General features: G+C 37.9%; 3 protein-coding genes across 6 annotated transcripts; 1 reads left to right on the top strand and 2 right to left on the bottom strand.

The window, feature by feature from the left end:
• Positions 1–127: 127 nt before the first annotated feature.
• snrnp25 (small nuclear ribonucleoprotein 25) lies at positions 128–1,481 on the bottom strand. The gene is made up of 5 exons (XM_029509123.1): positions 1,263–1,481; positions 796–886; positions 606–711; positions 427–501; positions 128–343 (listed from the first exon to the last, which is right to left on the bottom strand). The coding sequence occupies exons 1-5, from the start codon at positions 1,449–1,451 to the stop codon at positions 286–288; spliced, it is 519 nt and encodes a 172-aa protein (XP_029364983.1). The 5' UTR covers positions 1,452–1,481; the 3' UTR covers positions 128–285.
• A 256-nt stretch (positions 1,482–1,737) lies between these two features.
• Positions 1,738–3,688, top strand: polr3k (polymerase (RNA) III (DNA directed) polypeptide K). Its single transcript, XM_029509306.1, has 3 exons — positions 1,738–1,975; positions 2,105–2,192; positions 3,333–3,688. The coding sequence occupies exons 1-3, from the start codon at positions 1,865–1,867 to the stop codon at positions 3,458–3,460; spliced, it is 327 nt and encodes a 108-aa protein (XP_029365166.1). The 5' UTR covers positions 1,738–1,864; the 3' UTR covers positions 3,461–3,688.
• Positions 3,689–3,694: 6 nt separating this feature from the next.
• On the bottom strand, positions 3,695–9,660 carry cdip1 (cell death-inducing p53 target 1). 4 transcript variants are annotated; one of them, XM_029509302.1, is made up of 6 exons: positions 9,551–9,660; positions 8,427–8,469; positions 7,367–7,514; positions 6,837–6,989; positions 6,219–6,495; positions 3,695–5,508 (listed from the first exon to the last, which is right to left on the bottom strand). In XM_029509302.1, the coding sequence occupies exons 3-6, from the start codon at positions 7,440–7,442 to the stop codon at positions 5,397–5,399; spliced, it is 618 nt and encodes a 205-aa protein (XP_029365162.1). In that variant the 5' UTR covers positions 7,443–7,514; positions 8,427–8,469; positions 9,551–9,660; the 3' UTR covers positions 3,695–5,396. The 4 variants fall into 4 exon arrangements, with proteins under 4 accessions (XP_029365162.1, XP_029365165.1, XP_029365164.1 ...); XM_029509305.1 differs by having other exon boundaries at positions 6,837–6,986; XM_029509304.1 differs by lacking the exon at positions 9,551–9,660 and adding an exon at positions 8,899–9,528.
• Positions 9,661–10,959: the final 1,299 nt, after the last annotated feature.

Genomic DNA, 10,959 nt, shown 5'->3' with positions numbered 1-10,959 from the left:
CCAGGAAATTATTCAAATCAGCAGGTCTGCTCAAACATGCTATTGAATTCAAACGCTGTTTGTGCTATGCACGCTAAAAGAAAACCGACACGGTAAATGTTTAGGAAAAACTGTAGTACATTTAATATTTGCTGAAAATTATACAAACACCTCAGTAAATAGCTTCTTTAAGGAACAATAACATTTGTAAAGTGATCAGAGAGATTTACAACACAACTGTCCCAAACACTTTAAATAAAATACATTTTATTATTATCAATACAAAGTTGTTTCATCTGTGACGTTTCACTTCTTTCTCAGCCTCTTCATGAACGTCACTTCATCTCTGTTCCTGATCCCGTAGCTGAATATGTTTAAAAGAAGGAAAAGAGCTCAGAGAGTGTTGATGATTATGGAATATCTAAAGTAATAAATTTATACACTTACTCTTTAAGCCTCATCTTGTCATCGTCAAGCTTTTCCCCCTGAAATACCAAATGATAAGTTCTCCAAACGTATCTCCTGTGAAAGAAAAGAGACAAAACAGTTGAACAAATGATAATTATGAATGTTAAAATCTGTTATACGTTCTTTTGTTTGTGTGTGTGGTTTTTTTGTGGTTTTACCAGCTGACATGTTTCACACCACCTTCACGTTGTTGTTTCAGCTCAGCAAATCTTTGGATTGCCTTTTTCAGTTCAAGGACAGTAGCGTTCTGCACCACCACTATGGCTTCGAGAGAAAAAACAGAGTGTTAGGTTTGTAGAAAAACATATATACATATCACAACAACAAAATGGCCACTTCAGCACTTACGCATTACTTCACCATCTGCCTTTAAAACCCTCACTGTCATGGCCTGACCGTACTCCAAAGCAATCTGAGAATTTACCTCCTCCAGAGTCACCTACATCAGATCGAGATCAGAAAGACATTTCACAGGACTTCAATCTATCAGTGCTGAGTCTGACTGCTTTCAAACAGACATTCAGAAATAATGACACAATTTAAAAAAAAAAAAAAAATTCAACAAAAAGCCTGATACTTGAAGTGAATGATGTTCCAACTTTCAACTTGTGCTGACACAATTATTCCGTTAATCGAATGGTCAGTTACCAGAAAATGAATAAATCCTTTATAATCTGAGTCAGGTAGCAGACAACAATGACTGATTCTCAACTGTGGCCCTTTTTAACGAATTTTTAATTGATTATTTTGGATGTTTATCGGATATTTCATCCATTCAGAAAATGTCATCTTGGGCTCGTTGGAGGACAGATCACCTGGATCGGGAGGTCGCAGAGCAAAGGGTCCTGCACAAGTTTAGCGAGTCCTTCCTCAAACATATCCAGAATCTCCGAGTGAGGAAGAGACTCCTCATCTTCCTCTTCCTCCTGTTCATCCGGAGCGGCCATGTTCTCCTCCTTCACCTCCTCCTGGGCTCCATCGGAGTCCCGGACCTGCTCCTCCATCACTTTTTGGAAACCACGAACCGGTGAAGGTAAACAACGCCGAGTGCTGCACGAATTACTTACCGGAAGGACTGCGTAAACTAAAATACAAAGTTCCGCTCAGCCGAACTCATTTCAAACATCACTTCAGTGTGTTATTAAACGATTACATTTTCCACTTCAATAACAATAACCTTATTGAGGCATTATAATTTAATGGATTCTTTTATTTCAAAATAAAAAATGGTCCTTGTCTTTTTTGCTTGTTTCTTGCCGGGCTGTAAAAAACAAACAAAGGGAGCTTCCGCTTCCGGTGCCGCAGCTTCCGCCATATGCGCCGAACTGCTAAAGCTAGTTTTTGTGCGAAATAGCGTAATTCTGCTGTATTTGTCGGTTTATTTTACAAATTGAAGTTGCCCAAATCTTCGGATAACATGCTCCTTTTCTGTCCGACCTGTGGGAACGTTTTAATTGTGGAGGAAGGACAGAAGTGCATGAGGTTCGCCTGTAACACTTGTCCTTACGTCCACAACATCACCAGAAAGGTGAGTTATCCGACAGAAAAAACACCATTAAACACACATTTAGTCATGTTTTGAACTAGTCGTTATGTCTTTGCTTTGTATTTAGAGGTGCTGCTGTTGAGTGATTTTTGGTTATTTTTCTGGCTGCAGGTGAACAACAGGAAGTACCCGAAGCTAAAGGAGGTGGATGATGTTCTTGGTGGAGCTGCAGCCTGGGAAAACGTGGACTCAACTCCCGGTGAGTCATCCTCAGATCCACTGCCTTGGTGAATTTGGGGACAAACTTGTTGAAACCAGACCTTATGGTCTTTTGTCCATTTGAGTGTGTAGTCCTCGGGGCTCTGCTGCACCCCTGACTTGAAAGTTGACTCTATAAAATGGAAATTCATAGATATGAAATGACAAAGGTATGTAGTTAAATGTGAGAAGAGGCTAATATAATAGTCAGTGAAAAGAGGTCTTCGTCTGCAGCAGGTCTCTTTGGGTAGATCAGCAACATGCTGCTGTAAGACAACTGTAAATTATGTTGGGACCCAAAGTGATCTGAAGTTCGATGAAGGTGATGAAACTACTTAACAGGGAAGAGAAAAAATCTTAGTTGGTGTTTGCAAACAATAACAGTGATGTAGATCTTTGTTTACTGTATACTGTAGAGATACATTTATATTAAAACAAATTTCCCAAACAGATTGGGCAGACCGCTGTAAGACATTTGAGCAGACTTTGGTCACAGTGTGTCTGAGTGATACAAGTTATCTTCATGCGCTTTAAAACAGTTTACTGTGAGTTGGCAATATTATTGGCTCTTCATAACGCAGCACACACATTCATCAGTGGAGTCTGATTCTATGCTGTCACTATAACTATAATGTTAATATTGTGTGATAGCTGCCTGTGTCATTCATTTACTTTGTGGATTTAACCACAGAGACAAAACATACATGAGATACTAAGTTTGTTTCATTTTAAATATCATCTTCAGTTCACTGAGATCTGGTAAATGCATATAAAAATACCAGTTTGAGAAATATTGACTAAGAAATTTTTTATTTTACTCAAACTAGCCAGAGTTCAGTATTATAAATTTAATATGAACATTTTATCAATGCCAGAGTATTTAATTTTGCAATGAATCAAAGTTTACCAGTCATCGCATGTAGAGGATTTTTTAAGCTGTTAATCTACAGTTGATCCTTTCTGTCTGGCTAATCCTGACGTGAAGCTCTATTTTAAATGCACATCTGCATTTATGAATGTGACTTATCTGTGGAAAAGCTCTTCTTGTTTCAATTTGGCTCGCATTTTTCTCTTTACACTATAAAGCCAAGATGCAGTCCATGTGATCAAAGAGTGACACTTCCCATTTGTCTGTTTTCAGAAACTTGTCCCAAGTGTGAGCATCCTCGGGCGTATTTCATGCAGATTCAGACCAGATCAGCCGATGAACCAATGACGACATTTTACAAATGCTGCAATGCCCAGTGTGGACATCGGTGGAGGGACTGACACGTTTGCATTTTGAAATTATTTATTAGCTTCTTAAGTGAGAGATTATCATGGGATGAGCCTTTATTTACTCACAACAGGCTCTGGTTTTGATTATTTTTATTATATGTTGAGGCACAGCTGGAGAAATGTTTCCTTTCTTCTTTACAGATTATAGTTGTACAAAGTGTTCAATTTCACTTCGTAGGCATAATGAAGTTTCTAGATAACATTAAAATGAATTTCAAAGAAAAATCATGTTCTGCTTTTTATTGATAAAATAGTACCTGTATACAACAGTCAAACAAATTTTGACTTACATGGTCATAAGTATCACAGACATTTAGAGAGAAATGCAGGCCAGCATTATTCACAACCATGGCATATTGTATTAAAAGTTAAATGCAATCGTTTAATTCAAAGAGGAATCCTCTTGCACATCTTAGCTAGCCTCAAGAGAAAACAAAAATCAAATGCAGGCAGTGTAAGGTAACTAATTGATTTCGATGTGGCTCATGCAGGCAAACTGCACTTGGTGAGCAAAGGTGAATGGCAGGTCAGGCATGCTCTGGTGTAACAATGTCAGTATTGATTTCAATGGAACCACAATGTAATTTTGCAAGATGACTGATACAATCATTTATTTCAAGCTTATTCCTAGCATAGATTACTTTTTTTTTTATTACTGTATTAGCCCAAAGACATCTGTGTTTGTTTTCTAACATGCATCTGAGCAATGCAGGTAATCTTAAAGGGCTGGTGCCATATTAAGAAGGTAACAGCCTATAGAGAGTTATGTCATGATGGAGCCACCAGTTTTATTTGACCAACGTTTTCACTGTCTACTGTAACTACCTGTTTCCTGTGGCAGCTAACCTCAACTGGCCCCATTAGTGAGAATATAACAGCCAGAGAGGACATAAGATTACAAAAGACGTCATCAGAAACATTAAATCCCCTCCGTCTGCCAAATTTACTCCCACTCTGCTTTACTTTGGAGTTAACCAAAATGACCTAACAACTAACCCAGTGAAAGCCAAAATAGTGCACTGCTTTAACTAATTCAATGACCTTTACATCACATCTTTTCCCTCAAGACAAACGATTTTCAGAGGCTGACAGGAGTATCTATTGATTTAAACCTAAAGTGCAAATGTTACATATATTTTCAAATTTGAGCACAGGGTGGACAGAGGGCCTTGATGCAACTCAACTGAAAATCGCTCAATACTTTTTTTTACCGCTCACTGAAGCCCAAATGATCACTAAATATAGCAAGTAACATCAATCTTGGGCATTTCCAAAAAAGCAAATACATCCACTTACCAGATGAAAATGGCTGATTATTAGTTCACATTTAGAATGGGATCATGATAAAAGGAAAAAACTAGGCCTGTTAGAACAAAATTATCAGACAAAGACAAAAATGTTCACAGTTCTTAAGATTAGTTTGTTAAAGTAGTCGATAAAATATATAAAAAAAAAAAAAGGTATCCCAGCATGTCTGACTTCAGCACTTGCTTCTAAGCAAGATTCACAGATTATTTCAAATAAATAAAATTTGCATTTTTTTCACAGTTTTTTTCTACTGAGGTTATCTGTCTATCCACACATTTCTTCGTTTTACCTGCGTAATGCTGCGTAAAGCCTTTTTTCCCAGATGCACCGGTGAGCCTGATGCTCTGAATGTTTTAGTTCACAACATCCGCTGTAGTTCGGTGAGAGATTTGTACATTTCAAATGCATATTTATATATGAAAGACCTATGCTGAAAGATATACACAGTAAATAATCAGTGAAATCATGAGAAAACTGCACTTACAATTTGAGAGGGCTACACAACACTTTGCAAAAATGTGGGCGGGGAAAAAAAAAAGCCTGTCACTACCAGCAGGAGGAGCTGTGAGTTTTTATGTGTGAGCATGTACATGTCTCTGTAGCATACAGCTATTGGAGGTTAGCATATACGCTTGTATGTGTAAATGTAGCCCTTACAGTAAGGGCAGGTGTGTGTCACATCCTTGAGGTCATCAATCAGACAAGGAATCAAGCAGCAGCCTAGATCACACCTGAAAATCAGGAAAAGAGAGGCAACATATTATGTTTAATATTACTGACCACTCAAAACTTTGCTAACTTTAGCAATACTTCCAACAACCAGCAAAGAATACATGTCAATTGCTTGAAGACGATAACATCTGGAGTCAAAAGCATTCCCAGTGTGATGTCTGTGACAGAAGCGGCTTGGTGACATTGTGAAAGTGACGCCTTTCTGTCGGCCCTGATCTGAATAAAGTCAGGAAGTGTATGTCTAGATATCCTGAAATGGACGGCACAGATGCCTCTGAATGCAAAGTATCCCATTGCATAACTCAAAATAAGCTTGTTGACTGAATTAAGAACTTGTTGTTGGCACTTTTGCATGTCTGTGGATAAAATTTCTATCTCTTTTAAATTTGCTTGTGACCAACCCCTTTAATTTGCATGATTCTCACCACAAATGGCTGCTCTTGTTTTGCATACAAGTGGCTTACTGAGAACAAACTGCCTGTGTGAGCTAACAGACAGCAAGAGTGAATGATTGTGAGTTTGAACCACAATGCTACTTTGAGACAAGGGCCTGCTTTCATCACAGTTTGATTTGAATATCAGAAGACAATGGCTGAACGTTTTGGGTCAAGACAAAAGCTTTTACACAGACCTCTCCATAAATGCCTTATCACTCCAAGAGCCCAACTTCAACTTATCAGCCCACATTTCTCCAATGTGATCTACTCACCCTACAAAGAAGCAGAAGAGGCAGAAGAGTGTGTTCATGAGGCCGACGTCGTGGGAGATGCGTGTGACGATCGCCTGCTGACAATGCGGACACACCGTCTGCACTGGTGATGTCTGGAACATTTCCCCCTGCAGTACGGTCACAGTGGTGGCTGCCCCCGGAGGAGCCAGGACGGTCGCTGTGTGTCCTCCCATGTGGACAAAGTGACTGGGACCAGGGCCCATCTGTCCTGGCACTGGATGAGGAAAGTGTCCTGGGGGTGGTGGGTAGTGGCCGCCTGAGTAAAAGATAAAGAAAATTTGAGAGTTTAAACTGTCTGATGTATTTTTCAAGTTCTCTCATTTAAAAACTTAAATTCAGTTGAACACACAGGACATTGAAGAGGACTGGATGTTTGCTTCGGTTTTCTGATTCCTGCTAACTAATACTGAGGTTGAATCTCAATGAACAAATGATTTTTGGAGACACTTTTTGGACTTTCCAGGCTATTAACATTAAACGTACATTCATCATGCAGCCACGAATTAGCCTAACACATTAGCCAAGACACTTTTACATGTCTGACGGGTTGTTTTGATGATTGATATGTTAATTTCACATATGGTGACTCTGCAGCACCTTGAGGTGGCATTGGCATTGGCATGGGCATGGGACCTTCTCCGGGGACATGTGGTGGAAGGAAGCCTGGGTGTGGGGCCTCGTAGGGTGGAGGACCATAGTCTGGAGGCAAGGGCTGTCCCGGTGGAGGTGCAGTTCTTACAGGAACCGCTTCTGAAAGATAACACACACATAAGAAAGAAAAGGTTAGAAAGAAAGAATTGACAATATAGTATTCATATCACTAATGTGGCTAAGATTCATTCAACTAGCTTTATGATTCCTGCTGCATTAATGTCAGAGTATTAGGTTTAATACAGATTTCTTCTTCACAAGGGTTTTGTGATTAGTTAAGTTCACTTTTTAATGATAATCAATTTTTATTTTGATGAAGTAAAATTTTCAAAGTTTGTTGTTAGAAAAAAGAAAATACAAAAACTGCACTATAATGAATTCATATATATAAACAAGAAAAAGGCAACACAAATTCTGTATCAATGAGCACCTCATTTCACAATTCGACATGTTTTGTTTTGTGTTTTTTTTATTACCAGGTTGTCCATTCTTCTCCTCAATAAGAGGGGCACTGGGGCCTCCGGGGTATGGAGGAGGAGGATCACTGGACATACTGGCCGGTTGTCTGGACAGGGAGAGGGGATGGACGACAAGTTCCTCTCACAACTCTCCTTTGGATTTTCACTGTTAGATTAATTAAAAAGACAACAGCAAAAAAAAGACAAAACACTTGAAGTCCCACAGCTTATTACTCTGACACAAACTTCTCCCAAGTCATACATTTGTTCCAGCAACATTCAGAGAGGCTAATGAGGTACATGGTGTAAGTGCTGATAACAGTCTAATCATGAACAACGTTTTAGAACATGCAAAATACAGCAGTTTGGTGATTAAAAGACTGATTAATGTTGTTGCTGTTCTTGTACTGCAGCGATATATTGGAGCCTTCAGTCTATAATAACAATGATACCTGAGACGACCTGACATGAGTCATAAATATTTTGGTCAACACTGTGACTTTTACCTGGAAATGAGTTGTTGCATGACAAAGCTGACACTCCAGAATAATGTTAATCAGCAGCAAAGAAAACACAGTAGTAATTAATTAATTCTACTTATTAAAATATACCTACTCTGGAGGCCTGTAAGAAAAGATAACAATCACAGAAAAAGATCATCACCACCACCACAAATTAGAGTTCACATGTTTTCCTATCTCAGGGCTCGGGTTACAGCAGGAAGTGTGTTGTCACTGTGGCTAAATAACACATAATTTGGCATTTGCGGAACGCTTCATTCGAAGAGTTCAAAAAAATGTCTTTAAGAAACATTCAAATTGGCAGGATTTTTACTTTAATGTCTGCACTATGATTTTCTGGTGATGATATGACTGCAGAGAGCTGCAGGGAAATTTAAACACAGTTGGCAGTGCTGTGTTGTTCAAATGAAAGTAAATGTTATTTCACAGACAACTTGGCTCTCCACGTGTTGGTCTGTTGAAAACAACCTATAGCAATCAAAATAATATTTGTTATATGCAATGTTAAGGTGTGTGTACATCGTAAATAACTGGCTGACAAGAAGGCAAATATTTACCTGTTTTTATTTAAGAAAGATTCCTCTTGATGAATCAGGCAACCTGTAATATGATATAAAGCAGCAAAGAGATTAAAATGTACCAGACTCCATAACAAAACATGTGACTCATTGTATTGGGATCTGTCCCCTAAATAAAATCGGGTTGTCCTTCACCCCCCGTCCAATAACATCCACCTAGTTCCATGTACCATGTTCAGTTTTTAAAGATTTATCCTGTTGACAAAAGCAAACAAACCAAAAAAGAAAAGAAAAAAAAAAAACAAACCTTGACAACAATAAAATTCTTTGGCTTCCTACTGTTGTGATGTTCAATGCACTTATGTTATTTAAATAGCCGACGTGCTGCCCAGAATCAAAACATTATATCTGTTACATCCTCACTTTCAGCTGAACAGCCCCCAGGCTGCTAAACAAAAACAATTACAACAACAACAAAACACCATCACACACACACAAAAAAACAACTCACAATTTCTGCTCCTTTAAAAAATAAGATAAAAATAAATACCAGTTTTCTGGAAAGCATTCCTTCTACATTGATGCTAACAGTTCTGTGCTAAACAACTACATCGCTAAAGCTAGCTGATTTTTTTTTTTTAATCCTTTCCCAGATAATCCAGCTCAAAACTACTTGCACAACTAACCATGAATAACTCAGTTGCGTAACACAGTTTAACGAAAGGAGAGAGATCATTTGTGTTAAATTAAAACGGACATGTTGCGCAAAAGAAACGCTGTGACTGTTATTATCGATAACTGGCAGCAGAAATAAGGCGATGTAGTAAACGAAACCAGAGCTGGTTAACAGGAAATGAACGATTGTTGATATCAGCTAGTTCCTATTATATGTTTAAGAGTGACTGGCATTTAGTCTTTTTCCTTTTTTTGTGTGTATTTAGCTGTTTGGGTTCTTTCAGAGGCGAGGATGACTGCTCAGCTCGAGCTAATATCCGTTAGCTAGCGAGCTAGCTAGTTAGTTGACGTTATCGACCGAAGCACAAAAACAGATAAAAGGCAGAAATGTACACACGAACCGGCTAAATTTCTCACTATCGTGGAGCACTGTTTATTCTCACGACTGTTACGATCCAGCTGTCAGTGTCATAATAGCTGGTTTTTACCTGGTTCCGAGGGGAAAGGCGAGCTAGTCCGCCGTGGAGCCCGAAGTTTGTTTGACGTTAGCGGCTCCAACGTCAGGCTGAGACGGGCCGACTCTGCCCGTCAGTGTTTATTATCACCGGCAGACCTCCACAAATACCGAAAATAAATTTACTGATGTCAATCCTTAAAAGAGACACAAACACCGAACAACTAACGCTTTCATAGCATTTCCTCACACATATATATGGAAACTGGTTACATTTGCACGTTGTTTTTTTTTTTTTGTTTGTTTGTTTGTTTTTTTTACATTTTTAATGTTTGTGTGTAAAATACTATCTCATAAAAATTAAATATTATCTAATATAGTAAACTACATAAATGTATAAATAAAATATAACATGTTTGATCATGACCCCTTTTTTGCTCGTGAATTTTGAAAATTTGTGTGCAACTTAACTTTTATCCATAACTCTGTTGTCTATCTTTACATACATATATAATAACATAAATATAAGTATATATAAATATGGTAATTTTTTTATTTCAGTTGACCTGAGTTGTTGACCTACTGCCACCAATGCAAGACAAAATACAAAAAAACAAAAAAACAAAAAACTGTTATTAACATAACCTCATAAGCTCAGTGTTGTTTTAGTATAAAGTGAAAACAAAAATATTTGTTTAAGATTACAGTTTGGAGTTGAACCATTTTATAATTTATCAGAATACGACACAGTGGTTCATTTGAAACTCAATATAAAGTGCCTCCCAGTGCTCACAGTGAGCAACTGCAACACTGTTAAACTAATGACACAACAATTTAGCAATAAAATCCCAATAACTGATTGTCAAATTACCCAGAATGAGCAGTATCATCACTGTGTGGTGCAATTATCTAATAGAAAACAATCCAATCGAGATGACACTGTACTGCCAAACATCTGTGAAATAAAGTATAATTGTTAAACTAAATTATTAACACTGACAGAAGCACAAACACGATTTGTATTGATAGTTTCAAAGATTTATACAATGTGATGAAAGTGTCCATTACTGGGTTATTTACTGGTGCTTTATGGATCAGTTTAGATATTTAGTAATAACATATTTGGCTTTTTTACTTGACATGATGGCTTAGGGAATGCAGAATTTAAGTGTCATGCTGCCAAAGCATCAGTAATAATAAATACTAATGAAGCAATAAAAGCTTATAAGGCCTTAAACCTTAATGCTGATAATATGTGTAATAGCACTAACATGATGATCTGATTATGAGTTTATTTTATACATCGATCGTTTCTGTTTCTATAATAACTTTCTTCACATCTTCCTTCCTCTTTGTTCCCCAAATGTAATAAAATAATTCCGAAAAACACACCACCCTGAAGCTGACTCCCCGGCGGGCGGTCCCCTGACACAGACCGAACGC

Source organism: Echeneis naucrates, chromosome 8 (genome assembly GCF_900963305.1).
Source record: "Echeneis naucrates chromosome 8, fEcheNa1.1, whole genome shotgun sequence".
Taxonomy (NCBI): domain Eukaryota; kingdom Metazoa; phylum Chordata; class Actinopteri; order Carangiformes; family Echeneidae; genus Echeneis; species Echeneis naucrates.
The sequence above is the reverse complement of the archived record's forward strand: the minus strand, read 5'-3'. Positions and strand labels throughout refer to the sequence as shown.

What these genes read in the sequence shown, in the direction of transcription:
- cdip1 (XM_029509302.1), bottom strand. Translation starts at nt 7,442, where the DNA reads ATGTCCAGTGATCCTCCTCCTCCATACCCCGGAGGCCCCAGTGCCCCT. An exon ending in GGAGAAGAATGGACAACCTG is followed by an intron (nt 6,990 to 7,366) that starts GTAATAAAAAAA and finishes GTTATCTTTCAG; the next exon opens with AAGCGGTTCCTGTAAGAACT. An exon ending in AATGCCAATGCCACCTCAAG is followed by an intron (nt 6,496 to 6,836) that starts GTGCTGCAGAGT and finishes TCTTTTACTCAG; the next exon opens with GCGGCCACTACCCACCACCC.
- snrnp25 (XM_029509123.1), bottom strand. Translation starts at nt 1,451, where the DNA reads ATGGAGGAGCAGGTCCGGGACTCCGATGGAGCCCAGGAGGAGGTGAAG. An exon ending in GGCAGATGGTGAAGTAATGC is followed by an intron (nt 712 to 795) that starts GTAAGTGCTGAA and finishes TTTCTCTCGAAG; the next exon opens with CCATAGTGGTGGTGCAGAAC. An exon ending in GACAAGATGAGGCTTAAAGA is followed by an intron (nt 344 to 426) that starts GTAAGTGTATAA and finishes AAACATATTCAG; the next exon opens with CTACGGGATCAGGAACAGAG.
- polr3k (XM_029509306.1), top strand. Translation starts at nt 1,865, where the DNA reads ATGCTCCTTTTCTGTCCGACCTGTGGGAACGTTTTAATTGTGGAGGAA. An exon ending in TCCACAACATCACCAGAAAG is followed by an intron (nt 1,976 to 2,104) that starts GTGAGTTATCCG and finishes TTCTGGCTGCAG; the next exon opens with GTGAACAACAGGAAGTACCC. An exon ending in AAACGTGGACTCAACTCCCG is followed by an intron (nt 2,193 to 3,332) that starts GTGAGTCATCCT and finishes GTCTGTTTTCAG; the next exon opens with AAACTTGTCCCAAGTGTGAG.